General features: G+C 43.7%; 1 protein-coding gene across 3 annotated transcripts in view; it reads left to right on the top strand.

The window, feature by feature from the left end:
- LOC121581256 (TBC1 domain family member 22B-like) overlaps positions 1-23,796 on the top strand; it is a 215,630-nt gene that overhangs the window by 175,890 nt on the left and 15,944 nt on the right. For all 3 annotated transcript variants that reach the window (XM_045224755.1, XM_045224756.1, XM_045224754.1), the window contains one exon: positions 39-134. In XM_045224755.1, the coding sequence (XP_045080690.1) occupies positions 39-134 (96 nt within the window). The remainder of the gene's footprint in view (positions 1-38; positions 135-23,796) is intronic.

The raw sequence follows: 23,796 nt of genomic DNA, 5'->3' as shown, positions 1-23,796 counted from the left end.
AGTTGTGTAATTCTCTCTCTCTCTCTCTCTCTCTGCAGGCTGAGCCAGAGGGATTCTCTCACTTCCATCTCTACGTGTGTGCTGCTTTCCTGGTACGATGGAGGAAAGAGATTCTGGACGAGAGAGATTTCCAGGTAAGAGAGAGAAGTGATGGAAATGTATGTTGTCATACCACCTTTTACTGAGGTCCTGGGTGAGAAAAATACCCCCTTTTAATAGTGATGATTCCATTGCTTTTTATTTGAAAGAGTGAGGTCTCTGACTATTCCCATGTTCCTCTATTTAAGAAAGGGTGTCATTTGGGCTTTGGTCATTTGGCCACAAAGGGTGCTGTTTAAAAGTAGTGCACTTGTTTATACAGGGAATAGGGTGGCATTAGAGACTGTGCCACTAAGTATGAATGTGAGTCCCAGTAGGGCTGAGCATAGTGTGCCAGCCAGTGTCCTCTTCTCTCCAGCACATCCCAGCCCAGCACCACCCTCATCATTAACTACAGGGATCAGGGGTCACATTGGCTGCATTAGTAGGATGACAGCAGCAGCTGCTGCAAGGTGACATTGGCATGAAGCAGGAATCAGACTTTGGGCCCTGGCCCCTAGTTCCTCTCTTCTTTTCTCTCCGTTTCTCTTATTGACGTTGTATCTTCTCTCCTCTCTTGAAAAAGACCTCTCAACCACAATCGAGAAAAGAGTTTTGGGTCAATGGATGCTTCTTCAGCTTTAATAAGACACGTTTCCAAGTTCTCCTTTCCTCTCCCTCCTAGTCCCTCCCTCTCTTCCTTCCTCCTCTGTGCAGATTGAATTGAAACTGGTGTGTGGTTGACTATGCAGAGGTTCAGTGGTGCATGTCGCGAGGGGCTCAGTGTGTGTGTGTGTGTGTGTGTGTGTGTGTGTGTGTGTGTGTGTGTGTGTGCGCGCACACGTGTGAGCATGCGCCTGTGTGTTTGTGTGTGTGTATGTAAGTCGCAGTTAATTTATAGTGTTGACGGTGCCCACTGATTTAGTATTATCCCTGCTGCACCGCTGCACCACACACACACAGCTTGGCATGCAGACTGCCACCGACGCGCCAGAGGCACTAACACTCGCATCCATCTATCCTCCTTTCCTCCTCCCCTAGGAGAGAGAGGGGAATAGAGGTGGCTCTCTTTTTCTCTGTCTTGATTTCATCACTCTCTCTACCTCTCTCTCCTTTAGACCTCCAGTGTTCCTCTCCTCTCTCGCTCGTCTTTCTTGATCCTTTTTCTCTCCCTTTTTCTCATTTTCTTTTGTACTCTCTCTCTCTCTCTCTCTCCCTCCCTCCCTCCATCTCTCTCTCTTTAGCTGAACATACAGTGCATTCGGAAAGTATTCAGACCCCTTGACTTTTTCCACATTTTGTTACGTTACAGCCTTATTCTAAAATGGATTTAAATGTTTTTTTTGCTCAACAATCTACACACGATACCCCATAATGACAAAGCAAAAACAGGTTTACTTTACATAAGTATTCAGACCCTTTATTCTGAATACGTATGTAAATAAGATATTTCTGTTTTTAAGTTGTAATACATGTGCAAAAAAAAGTATAAAAACCTGTTTTCGCTCTGTCATTATGGGGTATTGTGTGTAGATTGCTAAGGATTTCTTTTCATTTAATCCATTTTAGAATAAGGCTGTAACGTAAGAAAATTTGGAGAAAGTCAAGGGGTCTGAATACTTTCCAAGGCACTGTATGTTCCACAGTCACCACTGATTTACACCCCTACCTTACACCCACTGTGAAACCTCATGAAAACATCTTTACCTTTTTGACCATAGTGCTGAGGGCCATGGGCACTTTTCTCCTTACTTAGTGGGATGGAGGTTTGGCATTTCACTCTGGGGATAAGTGTGATTATACCCTGCAGAGGGAGAGGCATAAAAGAAAGGTATAGGCAGAGAAAAGAGAGAAGTGTGATTATGGGAACTGAAATGAGTGTTCAATCTAAAGGTGTGGATTGGCTATACAATGAGTCACCACGGCGACCGTGTCACAGGATGCGACTTCGGTTAATGTCGCTGTGTGTGTGTGTGTGTGTGTGATTCTGTGTGTGCGCGAGTCTGTTTCTGTGTGTGCGGCTGACATTCTCCCTGTCAGTGTTCTGTGCGTCCTGCTCTGACAGTTCTTTGACCATCTGCAGCCCTAGCTAGCCTGTCCCCTCCTCTGTACTGACCACTGATGTCCTGACGGCCAGGCCTATTCTTGGCAGAATGGCTGGTAATAAGTTTGACCCAATTAGGCAGCCAGGCAGCGGAGGACCAGAACTTGACAGTCGACCAGAGCTCCCCTCCCAGTCTCAGGTCCATTATGTAGCAGCCAGGCAGGGGAGGACTAGAGCTGGACAGGAGTCACAAGACAGCCAGATCCAGACCCAGACCTTGCCTCCTTCCATCATCCCATCCCCCAGGCCAAGGCCTGCTGTTCAGGCCAACCTGCCTCAAGCAAACACACCCCAGTAATAGGGCTCTGGTCCCCAGAAAATAAACCTACCTCTGGGCTTCTTCCCTTCAAACTCACATCCAAGACTGGGTCTTTGGCTCACAGCTAGCTAACCCACATTAGTATTTGGCTTTGCCCCTATTAAGTGGCTTTGGCTTTGACCTTAGCCTCCATCAAACCAACCTCAGACTAGTTGATAGCCCCAGTAAATCCACCCCACAGTGGGGCTGGTCCCCACCAGCAGACCACCCACCCTGACCCCAGCCCAGCACCAGGCCTTGGCACCATCTCCACAGGTTGGCCAGGCCTCAGAGCCTGCTCCATTACTCCCACACCCAGTCAGTCTCTCTCAGCAGTGACCTTTCCTCTGGGTCTTGTGATTACCATGCAGTGACAGTACAGAGCACACTAACTGACACTTTTCTGCTCTCCTCTCACACTGTACTGTACTCTTCTGGTAGCTCCAGGCTACTCTTGCTCGCACTCTCTGACTGCGTCTCAAATGGTTCTCTTTCCCCTATGGACCTCGTCAAAAGTAGTGCACTATAAAGGGAATAGGGGAGAATAATGACAGCTTCTATTGTGGTTCACAGCCTCTCTAATCTCTGAGTATATTTGTATAAATCAAAATCAAATTTTATTTGCCACATGCGCCGTATACAACAGGTGTAGACATTACCGTGAAATGCTTACTTACAGCCCTTAACCAATAAAAAAAGTAAAATAAAACAACAACAACAAAAAAGTGTTGAGAAAACAATAAAATAACAGTAGGGAGGCTATATACAGGGGGGTACCGGTGCAGAGTCAATGTGCGGGGGCACCGGCTAGTTGAGGTAGTTGAGGTAATATGTACATGTGGGAAGAGTTAAAATGACTATGCATAAATAATTAAGAGTAGCAGCAGCGTAAAAAGATGGGGTGGGGGTGGGGGGGGGCAGTGCAAATAGTCCGGGTAGCCAAGATTAGCTGTTCAGGAGTCTTATGGCTTGAGGGTAGAAGCTGTTGAGAAGCCTTTTGGACCTAGACTTGGCGCTCCGGTACCGCTTGCCGTGCGGTAGCAGAGAGAACAGTCTATGACTAGGGTGGCTGGAGTCTTTGACAATTTTGAGGGCCTTCCTCTGACACCGCCTGGTATAGAGGTCCTGGATGGCAGGAAACTTGGCCCCAGCGATGTACTGGGGCGTACGCACTACTCTCTGTAGTGCCTTGCGGTCAGAGGCCGAGCAGTTGCCATACCAGGCGGTGATGCAACCAGTCAGGATGCTCTCGATGGTGCAGCTGTAGAGATTTTTGAGGTTCTGAGGACCCATGCCAAATATTTTCAGTCTCCTGAGTGGGAATAGGCTTTGTCGTGCCCTCTTCACGACTGTCTTGGTGTGTTTGGACCATGATAGTTCATTGGTGATGTGGACACAAAGGAACTTGAAGCTCTCAAGCTGTTCCACTACAGCCCCGTCGATGAGAATGGGGGTGTGCTCAGTCCTCTCTTTTTTCCTGTAGTCTACAATCATCTCCTTTGTCTTGGTCACGTTGAGGGAGAGGTTGTTATCCTGGCACCACACGGCCAGGTCTCGGACCTCCTCCCTATAGGCTGTCTCATCGTTGTCGTTGATCAGGCCTACCACTGTTGTGTCGTCGGCAAACTTAATGATGGTGCTGGAGTCGTGCCTGGCCATGCAGTCATGGGTGAACAGGGAGTACAGGAGGGGACTGAGCAGATGTTATTAGCGTCAGAGCCGGTGTAGTACGATTCAATCTTAGTCCTGTATTGACTCTTTGCCTGTTTGATGGTTCATCGGAGGGCATAGCGGGATTTCTTATAAGCGTCCGCATTAGAGTCCCGCTCCTTGAAAGCGGCAGATCTCCCCTTTAGCTCAGTGCGGATGTTGCCTATAATCCATGGCTTCTGGTTGGGGTATGTACGTACGGTCACTGTGGGGACGACGTCATCGATGCACCTATTGATGAAGCCAGTGACTGATGTGGTGTACTCCTCAATGCTATCTGAAGAATCCCGGAACATGTTACAGTCTGTGCTAGCAAAACAGTCCTGTAGCTTAGCATCTGCGTCATCTGACCACTTTTTTTATAGCTCCCAAGAGCACTGCTTCTGACACAGAGTGCATCAGGTTTATGTGGGTGTGCGCACATGCATGTGCAGACACAATTAAAGAGTTTTCTTGTCGTGTGTGTGTTGACAGAGAGTTGAAGAGTTCACCACGTTTGTGTGTGTGTGTGTGTGTGCACATGCGTGTGTGTGTGTTTATGAGTGTGTGTCTGTGTGACTCCTCTCTCCACTGTGCCTGCCGTCTGCTCTCCTCTTTCTCTCCTCTCCCCCCCTAGCCCCCCTGCAGTGAGCCGCCACAGACAGCCAAATGTCAGAGCCCGCTGGCATGTACTGAGGCCAATATGCAGCAAATGAGCCCTCATTATCTATTTGTTGATCACATAATAGGATGCCTTTTCTCAGGCTAATGAAATGGACACGAAGCCTGCAGTCCAAAATGGTACCCTATTCCCTTTACTGCTTTTGAACAGGGCTCTGGTCAAAAGTTGTGCACTATATAGGGAATAGGGTGCCATTTGGGATTCATCCAGAGATTCCTTTTCCTCCCCGTCTCTGATTAGCTATTACATTTCCCCTGGCCTCTGGTTTCACAGAAAATGTGATAATGTAACTTGTCTACAAATCAGGGCAGAATCTAGACCCACCATCTTGTAATGCATCCTGGACATTACCGTAAAGCTAGAATCCTTCATTGGTGAAACTGCCATGTCCGTTTGAGATATTACAACAACAAAGAAGTTCCTGCAATCAATGAACAATGTTTTCACCTCTGACGTCATCGCACACGCGAAAGAACAGCAGAATATGTACTGCAATATTTTCTACCATGCTGCCGGATGCTCTTCTCCTCCGTTGAATCAACAAAACAAAAAATGATTTAAAAAAAGGCACTGGGGTGAAAATATCTTCATTGCAGGATATTACCTGTGCTTATACGGCTTATATACAGGCATTACTTAAACAGCAGTTCCTATGCTCATACAGGTTCCTTAGAGCATCATTAGCCAGTCTAAAGTCAGCAGTCTACAAGCAATCTAGCGGTAGCTGCTTTCTTAGCTGGCCATTACCTGTCAGATTCTGTTGTTTTTGTCCTGCCATACACCAGGGGCTGGCTCACCTGACATCTCCCACACACCTTTCCTCCCAGCTTAGCCCTGTACAGAACCGTCTGAGGCCTCACACACTGCCTGTCATCCTCTCTATCTCTGTGTGTCTGTCTCTCTGTCCAGGCTTACTCTCTGGTGAAAGACACCTGTGATCTTTGTGACCAATCCCCCTGAGTCTAAAACCTGTGTAACACGTTTAACTATGGATAGATGGATGGGGTCAGGGAGAAAGAAAATAGAAACAGATGGAATCAATCTTCCACTGTGTGGTTGTAACAGTTTGATTTAAATCGAGTTTAGTCTCCAATGGTGAGGGCTTTGAGTTGAGACGCTGTCGTGCAGGGGTTGTTACATGGTTCTCCCAGGGTTCTGTAATCTGTATCTGTTCACAGTTCTACACCACAGACCTGGAGCGCTTACCCTGACACACACTTACAGTCACGAGCAATGGCACATACACATACACACACACACACACACATGCATGAGATGGCCCCTGCAGCTCCCGCAGCCAATCAAACGTGTGAAGCAGAAAACTTGAAGTTATGTGCTCTCATTATCGACATCATACATGAGTGCAGGCTTTAATTAAAAAGAGAGGATGTATGGCCGTGTGATAACCTGCATGTTAACTCACACTTACAATATCACATTATATAATACACGCCTCTCTCACACGGTATCATTAATTCCAATATTAGACTGCAGTTGCCATAAACGTTTTGGGTGTTTCACCTCACCTCATATGCCATGTCTTCAAATATGCAGATAGGATTTAAAGTAACTGTACAGTGCTATGAAAAAGTTTTTGCCCCCTTTCTAATTTTCTCTACTTTTGCATATTTGTGATACTGAATGTTATCATATCTTCAACCAAAACCTAATATTAGATAAAGGGAACATAAGTGAACAAATAACACAACAATTACATATTTATTTCATTTATTTCCTAAACAAAGTTATGCAACACCCAATTCCCCTGTGTGAAAAAGTAATTGCCCCCTTACACTCAATAACTGGTTGTGCCACCTTTAGCTGCAATGACTCCAACCAAATACTTGCTGTAGTTGTTGATCAGTCTCTCAAGTTGCTGTGGAGAAATTTTGGCCCACTCTTCCATGCAGAACTGCTTTAACTCAGTGACGTGTGGGTTTTCAAGCATGAACTGCTCGTTTCAAGTCCTGCCACAACTTCTCAATTGGGATTAGGTCTGGACTTTGACTAGGCCATTCCAAAACTTCCAATTTGTTGCTTTTTAGCAATTTTCATGCTGACTTGATTGTGTGTTTTGGATCATTGTCTTGCTGCATGACCCAGCTGCGCTTCAGCTTCAGCTCACAGACGGATGGTCTGACATTCTCCTGTAGAATTATCTGATACAGAGCGGAATTCATGGTTCCTTCTATTAAGGCACGTCGTCCAGGTCCTGAGGCAGCAAAGCATCCCCAAACCATCACACCACCACCACTATGCTTGACCTTTGGTATGATGTTCTTACTGTGGAATCCAAAAAGTTATATTTTTGAATCATCTGTCCATAGAACGTTAAGAACAGTAAGAACATCATACCAAAGGTCAAGCGTGGTGGTGGTGTGACGGAAGTTTACATACACCTTAGCCAAATACATTTCAACTCAGTTTTTCACAATTCCTGACATTTAATCCTAGTAAAAATTCCCTGTCTTAAGTCAGTTAGGATCACCACTTTATTTTATGAATGTGAATTGTCAGAATAATAGTAGAAAGAATGATATATTTCAGCTTTTATTTTTTTCATCACATTCCCAGTGGGTCAGAAGTTTACATACACTCAATTAGTATTTGGTAGCATTGCCTTTAAATTGTTTAACTTGGGTCAAACGTTTCGGGTAGCCTTCCACAAGCTTCCCACAATAAGTTGGGTGAATTTTGGCCCATTCCTCCTGACAGAGCTGGTGTAACTGAGTCAGGTTTGTAGGCCTCCTTGCTCGCACACACTTTTTCAGTTCTGCCCACAAATGTTCTATAGGATTGAGGTCAGGGCTTTGTGATGGCCACTCCAATACCTTGACTTTGTTGTCTTTAAGCCATTTTTCCACAACTTTGGAAGTATGCTTGGGTCCATTTGGAAGAACCATTTGCGACCAAGCTTTAACTTCCTGACTGATGTCTTGAGATGTTGCTTCAATATATCCACATAATTTTCCTTCCTCATGATGCCATCTATTTTGTGTGCACCAGTCCCTCCTGCAGCAAAGCACCCCCACAGCATGATGCTGCCACCCCCATGCTTCACGGTTGGGATGGTGTTCTTCGGCTTGCAAGGCACCCCATTTTTCCGCCAAACATAACGATGGTCATTATGGCCAAACAGTTCTATTTTTGTTTCATCAGACCAGAGGAAATTTCTACAAAAAGTACGATCTTTGTCCCCATGTGCAGTTGCAAACCGTAGTCTGTCTTTTTTATGGCGGTTTTGGAGCAGTGGCTTCTTTATTGCTGAGCGGCCTTTCAGGTTATGTCGATATAGGACTCGTTTTACTGTGGATATAGATGCTTTTGTACCTGTTTCCTCCAGCATCTTCACAAGGTCCTTTGCTGCTGTTCTGGGATTGATTTGCACTTTTCGCACCAAAGTATGTTCATCTCTAGGAGACAACGCGTCTCCTTCCTGAGCGGTATGACGGCTGCGTGGTCCCATGGTGTTTATACTTGAGTACTATTGTTTGTACAGATGAACGTGGTACCTTCAGGCGTTTGGAAATTGCTCCCAAGGATGAACCAGACTTGTGGAGGTCTACAATCTTTTTTCTGAGGTCTTGGCTGATTTCTTTTGATTTTCCCATGATGTCAAGCAAAGAGGCACTGAGTTTGAAGGTAGGCCTTGAAATACATCCACAGGTACACATCCAATTGACTCAAATGATGTCAATTAGCCTATCAGAAGCTTCTAAAGCCATGACATCATTTTCTGGAATTTTCCAAGCTGTTTAAAGGCACAGTCAACTTAGTGTATGTAAACTTCTGACCCACTGGAATTGTGATACAGTGAATTATAAGTGAAATAATCTGTCTGTAAACAATTGTTGGAAAAACTACTTGTGTCATGCACAAAGTAGATGTCCTAACCGACTTGCCAAAACTATAGTTTGTTAACAAGAAATTTGTGGAGTGGTTGAAAAACGAGCTTTAATGACTCCAACCTAAGTGAATGTAAACTTCCGACTTCAACTCTATATAGCCTTCCTAATGTTCTTTTATTTTACTGCTGCTCTTTAATAATGTTTTATTTTTTACTTACCTATTTTTTACTTAACACTTTTTATTTTCTTAAAAACTGCATTGTTGGTTAAGGGCTTGTAAGTAAGCATTTCACTGTATTGTCTACACCTGTTGTATTCGGTGCATGTGGAAAATAAAAATTGATTTGATTTGAAATTGGTCTCTACTGATCCACCTCAGGTGGTTGGGAATCGCTGCGACTGTAACTGGCATCCCTGTCTGCCTCAATGACTTACTTGGCACCAACACCAACTCGCGCTCTCTCTCTCACACACACACCAACTCCTCTCTCGCTCTCTCGCTCTGTCTGTCTGTCTGTCTGTCTGTCTGTCTGTCTCACACACACACACACACACACACAAACTCACTCTATGTGTTGTTCTGGAATAATTGCATAGTGCCTGAGGTGCTGTTTTCAGAAGGCTGAAGCACTCACTGCCATTCTACAGTACCACCATACCCCTAGATACTCAAAAAACATTGACTATGACTTTGGCTCTAACTGGCTCATTGTAGCTCAAAGTAGCGCTATGCTAGAACTCATCTGTCCAACCCTCTGGCCTGTAGCTGTATCAAGGGGTAAAGCGCACAATAATGTTTTGCTAAGAATTACGAGCATTCACAAAGATGATGTCAAGGCTATCATATCAAATTATACTCAATGGTGCCTTTAAGTTTGGACCAGTCAGCTAGTGACAAAAGGTCAAGGGGACAGAAGTGGAGAGCTTGTGTTTCTTTCCTAGAATTCATCAAATTTAATTGAGGACCAAATGTTTCATGTAGCATGAATAGCAGTGGCTTCGATACAGCCGCCATGCCATTTCACTGTGATTTCATTACTATCTGGTATTGAATAAATGCTGGGAACGTCATTTGGAAAGTTAATTCCGGCCTGACTGGGATGTACACACAAAGCTATTAGTTTGGTGTAAATCGAAGACGACAATGTCACTGTGTGTTTCTCCACGAGAGACGTGGGCGCATACACACACACACAAACACAGACACACATACAGACACTCCTAGCAAAGAGAGAGAAAGGAGTTACACAGCCGGCTTTAGCGCAATTAAATGTCTGTCAGACGAAAGTGGAACTCTTTAAATGTCAACTGCTTTTCTACTGATTAAATGTCCATGTTGAATGCATTTGCTTTGACTCTGGGCTATTATAAGAGGGCGGAAAAGTGTGTACTAAATGTATAACTCTATACTATAGAAATATCAGTGCTACTTCAATGTCTGTAGGCCTATACTTTTGAGTGTATACAGTGCCATCAGAAAGTATTCACACCCCTTGACTTTTTCCACATTTTGTTGTGTTACAGCCTGAATTTAAAAATGATTAAATTGAGATTTTGTGTCACTGGCCTACACAAAATACCCCATAATGTCAAAGTGGAATTATGTTTTTAGATTATTTTTTAAACAAATTAATACAAAATTAAAAGCTCCAAGTCAATAAGTATTCAACCCCTTTGTTATGGCTTTGGCAAGCCTTAATAAGTTTAGGATTTATGATTTATGTCCGGATTACAAAGCGTTATGTTTGGTGCAAATCCAGCCCAACACATCACATCTCTGCTCCCAAAATAAATTATGGAAATCGTGCTCCTTGTTTTGTGAATTTTTTACACATACAAAAGCCTACATTCAATCAAACTCACCACCCCCACATTTCCAGATTACATCTCGTATTAAGTCCGACAAGTTATGATAAATGTACTATATTACGTATTGGATCACTAAAAAATATTTTTTTTACAATACGATGTAGTTTACCAATAAAATGGTCTGATGGTGATGTGGATATACTCTGAATACATATCCCAAATGAATCTCACTCCAATACATTTTAATACAAAGTTAGCAAAAATAGATAAGATCTTGCTACCATGGAAAGGTAAATACCTGTCAATTTGTGGAAAAATCACCCTGATTAACTCTTTAGTATTATCCCAGTTTACCTATTTGCTTATGGTCTTGCCTATGCCTAGCGAACAGTTTTTTAAATTACATGAGAAAAAAAAAATCTATTTTATTTGGAACGGCAAGCCAGACAAAATGAAACGGGCCTATTTATATAATTAATATTAATTCGGAAGAAAGAAATTATTAAATATTAAAGCATTAGACCTATCACTAAAAGCTTCAGTCATACAAAAGTTATACTTAAATCCGAACTGGTTCTTTAGCAAATTAGTAAGATTGTCTCTCTCAATGTTCAAGAAGGACCTTTTTCCCTTTATTCAGATTACAACCTCTCACTTTCAGTTATTTGAAAAGGAAATCACTATTTCATTATTTCTAAAACAAGCCATAGAAAGTTGGTTGCAATTTCAATTTAATCCTTTAGAAACTACAGAAAAAATAATGCAACAAATATTGTGGTTAAACTCAAATATACTAATTTATATAAAAACATTATTTTTTTGAAAAAATGTTTAAAAAAGATATAATCTTCGTAAATGATATCTGGTGGAGTTATGTCACACATGCAGCTAACAAAAACATATGGAAATGTCTGCTCTACCCAAAATTACAACCAAATAATTGCAGCATTACTGCAAAAATGGAAGAGGAAAGTGGAAGGGGGAAAAAAGTAAGGAACTTGTCTGTCTGCCCTGCATTAAATAACATCATTGGTTAAAGAAAATTGTGATAAATAAAAAAGAATACCAGTTTCATTTAAGGACCAAAGGATTGACAGCCGTCCCATATAGATTGCAAAATAGTTGGGAAGAGATCTTTGACGTACCGATTCCATGACATAGTGTTAATTAACTGATACGCATAACGACGCCGGATTCAAAACTTAGAATTTAAGGGAGTGCTCCTAATCTCAATTTTTACCTGTATAAAAGACACCTGGCCACAAAAGCAATCAATCAATCACATTCCAAACTCTCCACCATGGCCAAGACCAAAGAGCTCTCCAAGGATGTCAGGGACAATATTGTAGACCTACACAAGGCTGGAATTGGCTACAAGACCATCGCGAAGCAGCTTGGTGAGAAGGTGACAACAGTTGGTGCGATTATTCGCAAATGGAAGAAACACAAAAGAAATGTAAATTTCCCTCGGCCTGGGGCTCCATGCAACATATAATAATATAATAATATGCCATTTAGCAGACGCTTTTATCCAAAGCGACTTACAGTCATGCGTGCATACATTTTTTTACACCTCGTGGAGTTGCAATGATCATGAGAATGGTGAGGAATCAGCCCAGAACTACATGGGAGGATCTTGTCAATGATCTCAAGGCAGCTGGGACCATAGTCACCAAGAAAACAATTGGTAACATACTACGCCGTGAAGGACTGAAATCCTGCAGCGCCCGCAAGGTCCCCCTGCTCAAGATAGCAAATATACATGCCCGTCTGAAGTTTGCCAATGAACATCTGAATGATTCAGAGAACTGGGTGAAAGTGTTGTGGTCAGATGAGACCAAAATCGAGCTCTTTGGCATCAACTCAACTCGCCGTGTTTGGAGGAGGAGGAATGCTGCCTATGACCCCAAGAACACCATCCCTACCGTCAAACATGGAGGTGGAAACATTATACTTTGGGGGTGTTTTTCTGCTAAGGGGACAGGACAACTTCACCGCATCAAAGGGACGATGGACGGGGCCATGTACCATCAAATCTTGGGTGAGAATCTCCTTCCCTCAGCCAGGGCATTGAAAATGGGTCGTGGATGGGTATTCCAGCATGACAATGACCCAAAATACACGGCCAAGGCAACAAAGGAGTGGCTCAAGAAGAAGCACATTAAGGTCCTGGAGTGGCCTAGCCAGTCTCCAGACCTTAATCCCATAGAAAATCTGTGGAGGGAGCTGAAGGTTCGAGTTGCCAAACGTCAGCCTCGAAACCTTAATGACTTGGAGAAGATCTGCAAAGAGGAGTGGGACAAAATCCCTCCAGAGATGTGTGCAAACCTGGTGGCCAACTACAAGAAACGTCTGACCTCTGTGATTGCCAACAAGGGTTTTGCCACTAAGTACTAAGTCATGTTTTGCAGAGGGGTCAAATACTTATTTCCCTCATTAAAATGCAAATCAATTCATAACATTTTCTACATGCGTTTTTCTGGATTTTTTTGTTGTTATTTTGTCTCTCACTGTTCAAATAAACCTACCATTACAATTATAGACGGATCATGTCTTTGTTAGTGGGCAAATGTACAGGGGATCAAATACTTTTTTCCCTCACTGTACATATATCATTTTGGGCTTTGCCACTAAGTACTAAGTCATGTTTTGCAGAGGGGTCAAATACTTATTTCCCTCATTAAAATGCAAATCAATTTATAACATTTATGACATGCGTTTTTCTGGGTTTTTTGTTGTTATTCTGTCTATCACTGTTCAGATAAACCTACCATTAAAATTATAGACTGATCATTTCTTTGTCACTGGGCAAACTTACAAAATCAGCAGGGGATCAAATACTTTTTTCCCTCACTCTGTATTTGCGAGAGAAAAAAAACATATGGGGGATTGGAAGTGATGCAGACAATTACATTGATGGAGGTTACAATCTATCTGCAACCCCCTAAAAAAATTATAATAATCTGGCAAGTGCCAATTCACAAAAAAAGGTGCATCAATTCCATTTATTTTGGGAGTAGAGATTGATGTGTGGAGTGTGTCGAATGCTTGTCATTTAGCTACTGGCTGTTGTGAGTTATGGCCATGAGTCTATTAAGACTCACACTTACACTGAGAGATGAGGAGGTGTAAACTTCTGCCTGATTAATACAATGCCCCTGCCGTTCATCAGAAAAACTTGTAATTTTGCCCAAACTTGGGCTGTGAGTGGAGACTCAGTTAAACTGCCTGTAGCTTGATGAATCACCGCGCGAGAGTGGTTTGGTGTATTTGTAGCACACACACACACACACACACACACACACACACACACACACACACACACACACACGCACACGCAAACGCACGCACGCACACACACACATACTTACACTCACATACTTACACTCACACAGAGAGAGGGAGGGAGGTAGACAGATAGAGATGTAGAGAAAAGGAGCGAGAGAGACTGGAGGAGAGAGGGAGAGAGAGCAGGAGGCAGGGCCTCCCATTAAAATTGGCTTTAATTCACTGTTAATGGAGTCTCTCGCATCGGCCATATGAATCCACTCAACACAGAGGCATTTACTGAAAGGAGTAAGGGAGGGGGAAAAAATAAAATAAAAAACAGAAGACAGTGCTGTGGATGTAATTAAACATCCCACCAGTGTATATTCTCTCTCTCCCTGCATCGCTCTCTCTCTCCCCCTGCATCGCTCTCTCTCTCCACCTGTATCGCTCTCTCTCTCTCCCCCTGCATCGCTCTCTCTCTCTCTCCCCCTGCATCGCTCGCTCGCTCTCTCTCTCCCCCTGCATCGCGCTCTCTCTCTCTCTCTCCCCCTGCATCTCTCTCTCTCCCTCTTTCTCTCTCTCCCTGCCTGTCTCTCTCTCCTGCTAACTTGTGTGGCCACAATACCCAGGACCTCCTGATAAACAGAGCTGTTGGTGAAGTCGTGCGTAATCAATCACCCGTCTGTGGTGGTTAGTTAAGTGTGTGTCCGTGCGTTGGTGCGTGTGTGTGTGCAAGTGCAGTATACAGTATAAGGGTTGAGACTTTGTTGCATTATGATAGTGACTGCCCCAGCATTCTCCATCAGTGATCAATAAACACCACACCGGGGTGCCGCACGGCTCTGATGCTGACGAGGGGCTCAGTCTATTGTTTTTATATCATCCTTACTCTGTTACAAATCTCCTAAAAGCAGTTATCTCTCCCCACAACAGCGGCCTGTGGTACAGCGCTCTGCCTTGCTGCCAGACTGTCATTCGAGACTTGTCTTTGGCCCTGCAGTTTGTCAGTGTGTTTGTTTGTGTGTCTGGCTCGGCCCAGACCCACCGCAGTGAGCCAAAAGCACAGCTAAATAATTAAGCTGCGTCTTTCTGGCTCCCGCTTCGCTATGTGCCGCCTACGATACGGACTCAATAACCATAGCCGCCGCCTAATTTCAGAGAGGCTAAATAAATGAATGTCATTATTGTCTTAGATAAGAGCCAAACAGAAAGCAGCGGAGATAGCTCCTCAGCCAAATCTATCTTAGGAGGTGATTAGGGGAAGAGAGACAGGGACTCAAGGACAACTTGGAGAGATGGGGTTGTGAACTTACCTCTACTGGGTCTGTGATGTTTACTCTGGGTCTGTGACTTGGCTTTGGGTCTGTGACTGTGTCTCTGCTTGTGCCTTAATCTCGGTTAAACCAGAGCTAAAATCTTGCGTAATGTGTTACTCCATTAATATACCCAGGAGCTCTGTCACACACACATGCGCATACACACAGACACACACATACAGTGGGGAGAACAAGTATTTGATACACTGCCTATTTTGCAGGTTTTCCTACTTACAAAGCATGTAGAGGTCTGTAATTTTTATCATAGGTACACTTCAACTGTGAGAGACGGAATCTAAAACAAAAATCCAGAAAACCACATTGTATGATTTTTAAGTAATTAATTTGCATTTTATTGCATGACATAAGTATTTGATCACCTACCAACCAGTAAGAATTCGGCTCTCACAGACCTGTTAGTTTTTCTTTAAGAAGCCCTCCTGTTCTCCACTCATTACCTGTATTAACTGCACCTGTTTGAACTCGTTACCTGTATAAAAGACACCTGTCCACACACTCAATCAAACAGACTCCAACCTCTCCACAATGGCCAAGACCAGAGAGCTGTGTAAGGACATCAGGGATAAAATTGTAGACCTGCACAAGGCTGGGATGGGCTACAGGACAATAGGCAAGCAGCTTGGTGAGAAGGCAACAACTGTTGGCGCAATTATTAGAAAATGGAAGAAGTTCAAGATGACGGTCAATCACCCTCGGTCTGGGGCTCCATGCAAGATCTCACCTCGTGGGGCATCAATGATCATGAGGAAGGTGAGGGATCAGCCCAGAACTACACAGCAGGACCTGGTCAATGACCTGAAGAGAGCTGGGACCACAGTCTCAAAGAAAACCATTAGTAACACACTACGCCGTCATGGATTAAAATCCTACAGCGCACGCAAGGTCCCCCTGCTCAAGCCAGTGCATGTCCAGGCCCGTCTGAAGTTTGCCAATGACCATCTGGATGATCCAGAGGAGGAATGGGAGAAGGTCATGTGGTCTGATGAGACAAAATTATAGCTTTTTTGTCTAAACTCCACTCGACGTGTTTGGAGGAAGAAGAAGGATGAGTACAACCCCAAGAACACCATCCCAACCGTGAAGCATGGAGGTGGAAACATCATTCTTTGGGGATGCTTTTCTGCAAAGGGGACAGGACGACTGCACTGTATTGAGGGGAGGATGGATGGGGCCATGTATCGCGAGATCTTGGCCAACAACCTCCTTCCCTCAGTAAGAGCATTGAAGATGGGTCGTGGCTGGGTCTTCCAGCATGACAACGACCCGAAACACACAGCCAGGGCAACTAAGGAGTGGCTCCGTAAGAAGCATCTCAAGGTCCTGGAGTGGCCTAGCCAGTCTCCAGACCTGAACCCAATAGAAAATCTTTGGAGGGAGCTGAAAGTCCGTATTGCCCAGCGACAGCCCCGAAACCTGAAGGATCTGGAGAAGGTCTGTATGGAGGAGTGGGCCAAAATCCCTGCTGCAGTGTGTGCAAACCTGGTCAAGACCTACAGGAAACATATGATTTTTGTAATTGCAAACAAAGGTTTCTGTACCAAATATTAAGTTCTGCTTTTCTGATGTATCAAATACTTATGTCATGCAATAAAATGCAAATTAATTACTTAAAAATCATACAATGTGATTTTCTGGATTTTTGTTTTAGATTCCGTCTCTCACAGTTGAAGTGTACCTATGATAAAAATTACAGACCTCTACATGCTTTGTAAGTAGGAAAACCTGCAAAATCGGCAGTGTATCAAATACTTGTTCTCCCCACTGTACGTTAAGCACACACACGCTAAGCGCACACACACACACACACAGTCCACCCTCTATTAATTTATCCGCTTTGATCTCTCGTTAACTCTGTGAGGAGAAAAGACAGCGGAGTCCTCTTGAGAAGTACCAGGCTTTTCATTTGACTTAATACATTCTGAGCACCATCCAGGAATGTCCTATTCAGTGTGAGGAGAGTATTTTGTCGTGGTACAATTGAGTCAATGGGTGTTTGGTTTACCTTTGTACATGTGCTTGAATCCATGGAACTGTACAGTGAGGGAAAAAAGTATTTGATCCCCTGCTGATTTTGTACGTTTGCCCACTGACAAAGAAATGATCAGTCTATAATTTTAATGGTAGGTTTATTTGAACAGTGAGAGACAAAATAACAACAAAACAATTATGTTATAAATTTGCATTTTAATGAGGGAAATAAGTATTTAACCCCTCTGCAAAACATGACTTAGTACTTGGTGGCAAAACCCTTGTTGGCAATCACAGAGGTCAGACGTTTCTTGTAGTTGGCCACCAGGTTTGCACACATCTCAGGAGGGATTTTGTCCCACTCCTCTTTGCAGATCTTCTCCAAGTCATTAAGATTTCGAGGCTGAAGTTTGGCAACTCGAACCTTCAGCTCCCTCCACAGATTTTCTATGGGATTAAGGTCTGGAGACTGGCTAGGCCACTCCAGGACCTTAATGTGCTTCTTCTTGAGCCACTCCTTTGTTGCCTTGGGCGTGTGTTTTGGGTCATTGTCATGCTGGAATACCCATCCACGACCCATTTTCAATGCCCTGGCTGAGGGAAGGAGGTTCTCACCCAAGATTTGACGGTACATGGCCCCGTCCATCGTCCCTTTGATGCGGTGAAGTTGTCCTGTCCCCTTAGCAGAAAAACATCCCCAAAGCATAATGTTTCCACCTCCATGTTTGACGGTGGGGATGGTGTTCTTGGGGTCATAGGCAGCATTCCTCCTGCTCCAAACACGGTGAGTTAAGTTGATGCCAAAGAGCTCGATTTTGGTCTCATCTGACCACAACACTTTCACCCAGTTCTCCTCTGAATCATTCAGATGTTCATTGGCAAACTTCAGACGACCCTGTATATGTGCTTTCTTAAGCAGGGGGACCTTGCGGGCGCTGCAGGATTTCAGTCCTTCACGGCGTTACCAATTGTTACCAATTGTTTTCTTGGTGACTATGGTCCCAGCTGCCTTGAGATCATTGACAAGATCCTCCCGTGTAGTTCTGGGCTGATTCCTCACCGTTCTCATGATCATTGCAACTTTTGTGTTTCTTCCATTTGCGAATAATCGCACCAACTGTTGTCACCTTCTCACCAAGCTGCTTGGCGATGGTCTTGTAGCCCATTCCAGCCTTGTGTAGGTCTACAATCTTGTCCCTGACATCCTTGGAGAGTTCTTTGGTCTTGGCCATGGTGGAGAGTGTGGAATCTGATTGATTGATTGATTGCTTCTGTGAACAGGTGTCTTTTATACAGGTAACAAATTGAGATTAGGAGCACTCCCTTTAAGAGTGTGCTCCTAATCTCAGCTCGTTACCTGTATAAAAGACACCTGGGAGCCAGAAATCTTTCTGATTGAGAGGGGGTCAAATACTTATTTCCCTCATTAAAATGCAAATCAATTTATAACATTTTTGACCTGCATTTTTCTGGATTTTGTTGTTGTTATTCTGTCTCTCACTGTTCAAAATAAACCTACCATTAAAATTATAGACTGATCATTTCTTTGTCAGTGGGCAAACGTACAAAATCAGCAGGGGATCAAATACTTTTTTCCCTCACTGTACTTTGCGTAAGTGGTCAGCTTGAAAAGCCTTTTAATTCCTGAAGAGGATGCTTTAACACATGGACCCGTCATTTTCTAAACGTTGTGAATTTCTGACACGGTCTTTGCTTCTTTAGAGAGGCTGTTAATTGTTCAGATGTTTTTGAGTCTTCTGAGGGGCCTCTTTTGATGCTGTTATGAATGTGACTCAAAAGGTTTAGACACACACACATTGTACCCCCCTTCATTCTGAAGTGCCCCTACCTGTGTTAGTAAAGTGATTCCTGCAGCAGCCTGTGAGATGTGTGTAATTAAGGTCTATTAAGCTCATTAGTGGAATATAAATGATAGTCAACAGCTGGTCATGTATTAGAATGTTTAAGTCATTAATGAAGGACTCTCACTAGCCAGTCACAAGGGAGGTGGGTTTGACTACTGGCTTATTCTATACACTGAATACCAATGAGTTGTCCTATAGAATATCCTCTGGTCCTCTGGAAGGCCATATTCTCCATTATGTACCATTATATGCAGCACTTTACACTGTGCCCAACCTCAATATCCAGCTTTCTCGCATTTGCGATTCTAGGATATATGACAATGAAACTAACACTGTGCCTCTGACTAAACTAGTCAACAAACAACATGGCCTTGTACATTCAAATGCTCCCACTTACACTACAAAAGTATGTGGACACCTGCTCGTCGAACATCTCATTCCAAAATTATAGGCATTAATATGGAGTTGGTCCCCCCTTTGCTGCTATAACAGCCTCCACTCTTCTAGGAAGGTTTTCCACTAGATGTTGGTATGTTGCTGCGGGTACTTGCTTCCATTCAGCCACAAGCATTAGTGAGGTCGGGCACTGATGTTGGGCATTTAGGCCTGGCTCGCAGTCGGCCTAAATCTTTACACCACTCCAGCCAAAGCTTGGCATTGCGCATGGTGGTCTTAGGCTTGTGTGCGGCTGCTCGGCCATGGAAACCCATTTCATGAAGCTGCCGACGAACAGTTCTTGTGCTGATGTTGTTTCCAGAGGCAGTTTGGAACTCGGTAGTGAGTGTTGCAACTGAGGACAGACGGTTTTTACACGCTTCAGCACTCGGTGGTCCCATTCTGTGAGCTTGTGTGGCCAACCACTTTGCGGCTGAGCCGTTGTTGCTTCTAGACGTTTCCACTTCACAATAATAGCACTTACAGTTGACCGGGTTAGCTCTAGCAGGGCAGAAATTTGACGAACTGACTTGTTGGAAAGGTGCCACGTTGAAAGTCACTCAGCTCTTCGGTATGGGCCATTCTACTGCCAATGTGTGTCTATGGAGATTGCATGGCTGGGTGCTCGATTTTATACACCTGTCACCAACGGGTGTGGCTGTAATAGCCGAATCCACTAATTTGAAAGGGTGTCCACATACATCTATATTATATAGTGAACAAAAATATAAACGCAACATGTAAAGTGTTGGTTTCATGAGCTGAAATAAAAGATCCCAGAAATGTTCCATACGGACAAAAAGCTTATTTCTCTCCAATTGTGTGCACAAATTTGTTTACATCCCTGTTAGTGAGCATTTCTCCTTTGCCAAGATAATCCATCCACCTGACACGTGTGAAATATCAAGAAGCTGATTAAACAGCATGATCATTATACAGGTAAACCTTGTGCTGGAGACAATAAAAGGCCACTCTACAATGTGCAGTTTTGTCACACAACACAATGCCACAGATGTCTCAAGTTTTGAGGGAGCGTGCAATTGGCATGCTGACTGCAGAAATGTCCACCAGAGCTGTTGCCAGATAATTAAATGTTCATTTCTCTACCATAAGCTGCCTCCGTCATTTTAGAGAACTTGGCAGTACGTCCAACCGGCCTCAGAACCGCAGACCACGTGTAATCACGCCAGGCCAAGACCTCCACATCCGGCTTCTTCACTTGCTGGATCGTCTGAGACCAGTCACCCAGACAGCTGTTGAAACTTTGGCTTTGCACAACTGAAGAATTTCTGTACAAACTGTCAGAATCGTCTCAGGGAAGCTCATCTGCGGGCTTGTCGTCCTCACCAGGGTCTTGACCAGACTGCAGTTCGGCATTGTAACTGAATTAAGTGAGCAAATGCTCACCTTCGATGGCCCACTGGCACACTGGAGAGTGTGCTCTTCACGGATGAATTCCTGTTTGGGCGAGCGGTTTGCTGATGTCAGCATTGTGAACAGAGTGTCCCATGGTGATGGTGGGGTTATGGTATGGGCAGGCATAAGCTATGGACAACAAACACAATTGCATTTTATCGATGGCAATTTGAATGCACAGAGATACCGTGACGAGATCCTAAGGCCCACTGTCATGCCATTCATTCGCCATGAACACAATTCCTGGAAGCTGAAAATATCCCAGTTCTTCCATGGCCTGCATACTCACCAGACATGTCACCCATTGAGCCTGTTTGGGATGCTCTGGATCGACGTGTACGACAGTGTGTTCCAGTTCCCGCCAATATCCAAAAATTTCGCACAGCCATTGAAGAGGAGTGGGACAACAGATCAACTCTATGCGATGGAGCTGTGTCGCGCTGCATGAGACAAATGGTGATGACACCAGATACTGACTGGTTTTCTGATACACGCCCCTACTTTTTTTTAAAGCTACAGTGGGGAGAACAAGTATTTGATACACTGCCGATTTTGCAGGTTTTCCTACTTACAAAGCATGTAGAGGTCTGTAATTTTTATCATAGGTACACTTCAACTGTGAGAGACGGAATCTAAAACAAAAATCCAGAAAATCACATTGTATGATTTTTAAGTAATTAATTTGCATTTTATTGCATGACATAAGTATTTGATACATCAGAAAAGCAGAACTTAATATTTGGTACAGAAACCTTTGTTTGCAATTACAGAGATCATACGTTTCCTGTAGGTCTTGACCAGGTTTGCACACACTGCAGCAGGGATTTTGGCCCACTCCTCCATACAGAACTTCTCCAGATCCTTCAGGTTTCGGGGCTGTCGCTGGGCAATACGGACTTTCAGCTCCCTCCAAAGATTTTCTATTGGGTTCAGGTCTGGAGACTGGCTAGAACACTCCAGGACCTTGAGATGCTTCTTACGGAGCCACTCCTTAGTTGCCCTGGCTGTGTGTTTCGGGTCGTTGTCATGCTGGAAGACCCAGCCACGACCCATCTTCAATGCTCTTACTGAGGGAAGGAGGTTGTTGGCCAAGATCTCGCAATACATGGCCCCATCCATCCTCCCCTCAATACGGTGCAGTCGTCCTGTCCCCTTTGCAGAAAAGCATCCCCAAAGAATGATGTTTCCACCTCCATGCTTCACGGTTGGGATGGTGTTCTTGGGGTTGTACTCATCCTTCTTCTTCCTCCAAACACGGCGAGTGGAGTTTAGACCAAAATCTCTATATTTGTCTCATCAGACCACATGACCTTCTCCCTTTCCTCCTCTGGATCATCCAGATGGTTATTGGCAAACTTCAGACAGGCCTGGACATGCGCTGGCTTGAGCAGGGGGACCTTGCGTGCGCTGCAGGATTTTAATCCATGACGGCGTAGTGTGTTACTAATGGTTTTCTTTGAGACTGTGGTCCCAGCTCTCTTCAGGTCATTGACCAGGTCCTGCTGTGTAGTTCTGGGCTGATCCCTCACCTTCCTCATGATCATTGATGCCCCACGAGGTGAGATCTTGCATGGAGCCCCAGACCAAGGGTGATTGACCGTCATCTTGAACTTCTTCCATTTTCTAATAATTGCGCCAACAGTTGTTGCCTTCTCACCAAGCTGCTTGCCTATTGTCCTGTAGCCCATCCCAGCCTTATGCAGGTCTACAATTTTATCCCTGATGTCCTTACACGGCTTTCTAGTCTTGGCCATTGTGGAGAGGTTGGAGTCTGTTTGATTGAGTGTGTGGACAGGTGTCTTTTATACAGGTAATGAGTTCAAACAGGTGCAGTTAATACAAGTTATGAGTGGAGAACAGGAGGGCTTCCAGCTCTGTGAGAGCCGGAATTCTTACTGGTTGGTAGGTGATCAAATACTTATGTCATGCAATAAAATGCTAATTAATTATTTAAAAATCATACAATGTGATTTTCTGGATTTTTGTTTTAGATTCCGTCTCTCACAGTTGAAGTGTACCTATGATAAAAATTACAGACCTCTACATGCTTTGTAAGTAGGAAAACCTGCAAAATCGGCAGTGTATCAAATACTTGTTCTCCCCACTGTATCTATGACCAACAGATGCATGTCTGTATTCCTAGTCATGTGAAATCCATAAATTAGGGTCTAATTAATTTATTTCAATTGACTGATTTCCTTATATGAACTGTAACTCAGTAATTGTTGCATGTTGCATTTTATATTTTTGTTCAGTGTAGTTAATACGCTAAGGATTATAAGCTACAGGAGGATCTCCTACAGTTTTGGACAGATTTTCTTCATTTTAGGCACAAAAGAAGCGCGTCGTCCCCCCACATGCTATTGTCTAATTTATATTCTGCTGTGTTTTGCATTTTTCTTTATTTTCCCAGTTTTTGTGTGTTTGGAATGGCACGGTTACTATTGCATCATCAGGGGTAGAGGTTGTGGTCAATAAAATGTCACAATATGGTGCAGAGTGTAGGCCTACCTACTGAAGTTAGGTAACATGATCCCCTTTTCAATATTGTTTTTAAGTAGTGTTTAATCACGATTGATGCTGACAGACATGACAGGCTATATTGATTGATGGACCACATCAAATTGGCTAGCAAGTTAATAACGTCAATATGGCTACTTAACAAACTAACTTTCAGGGGATAAACTAGATGGCTATATCCAAATATTATTTGATTTGCTTACCATCTATAGTGGTGATGACAGTAGTCCGACTGATAACTTTACCAGGACGAGGACTTGCCGATGTCAAGCTCTTTCCAAAAGCCTAATCTCTGATGAAGTAAGCAAAGTGTTGCTAGCTAGCTACATGCCAAATGGATCTGGCTACCCTCACGTATCTCAAAATACATGATCAATTGATGTTTGCTGATCATGTAAAGCATGCAGTTACTTGCTGTATTACTGTGTAGTTCTGACTATGCTCTTCAAGAGGTAATAATATTAAAAGCAAATAGTT

The sequence above is a fragment of the Coregonus clupeaformis genome, chromosome 14 (assembly GCF_020615455.1).
Source record: "Coregonus clupeaformis isolate EN_2021a chromosome 14, ASM2061545v1, whole genome shotgun sequence".
In the NCBI taxonomy this organism is placed as follows: Eukaryota; Metazoa; Chordata; class Actinopteri; order Salmoniformes; family Salmonidae; genus Coregonus; species Coregonus clupeaformis.
The sequence above is the reverse complement of the archived record's forward strand: the minus strand, read 5'-3'. Positions and strand labels throughout refer to the sequence as shown.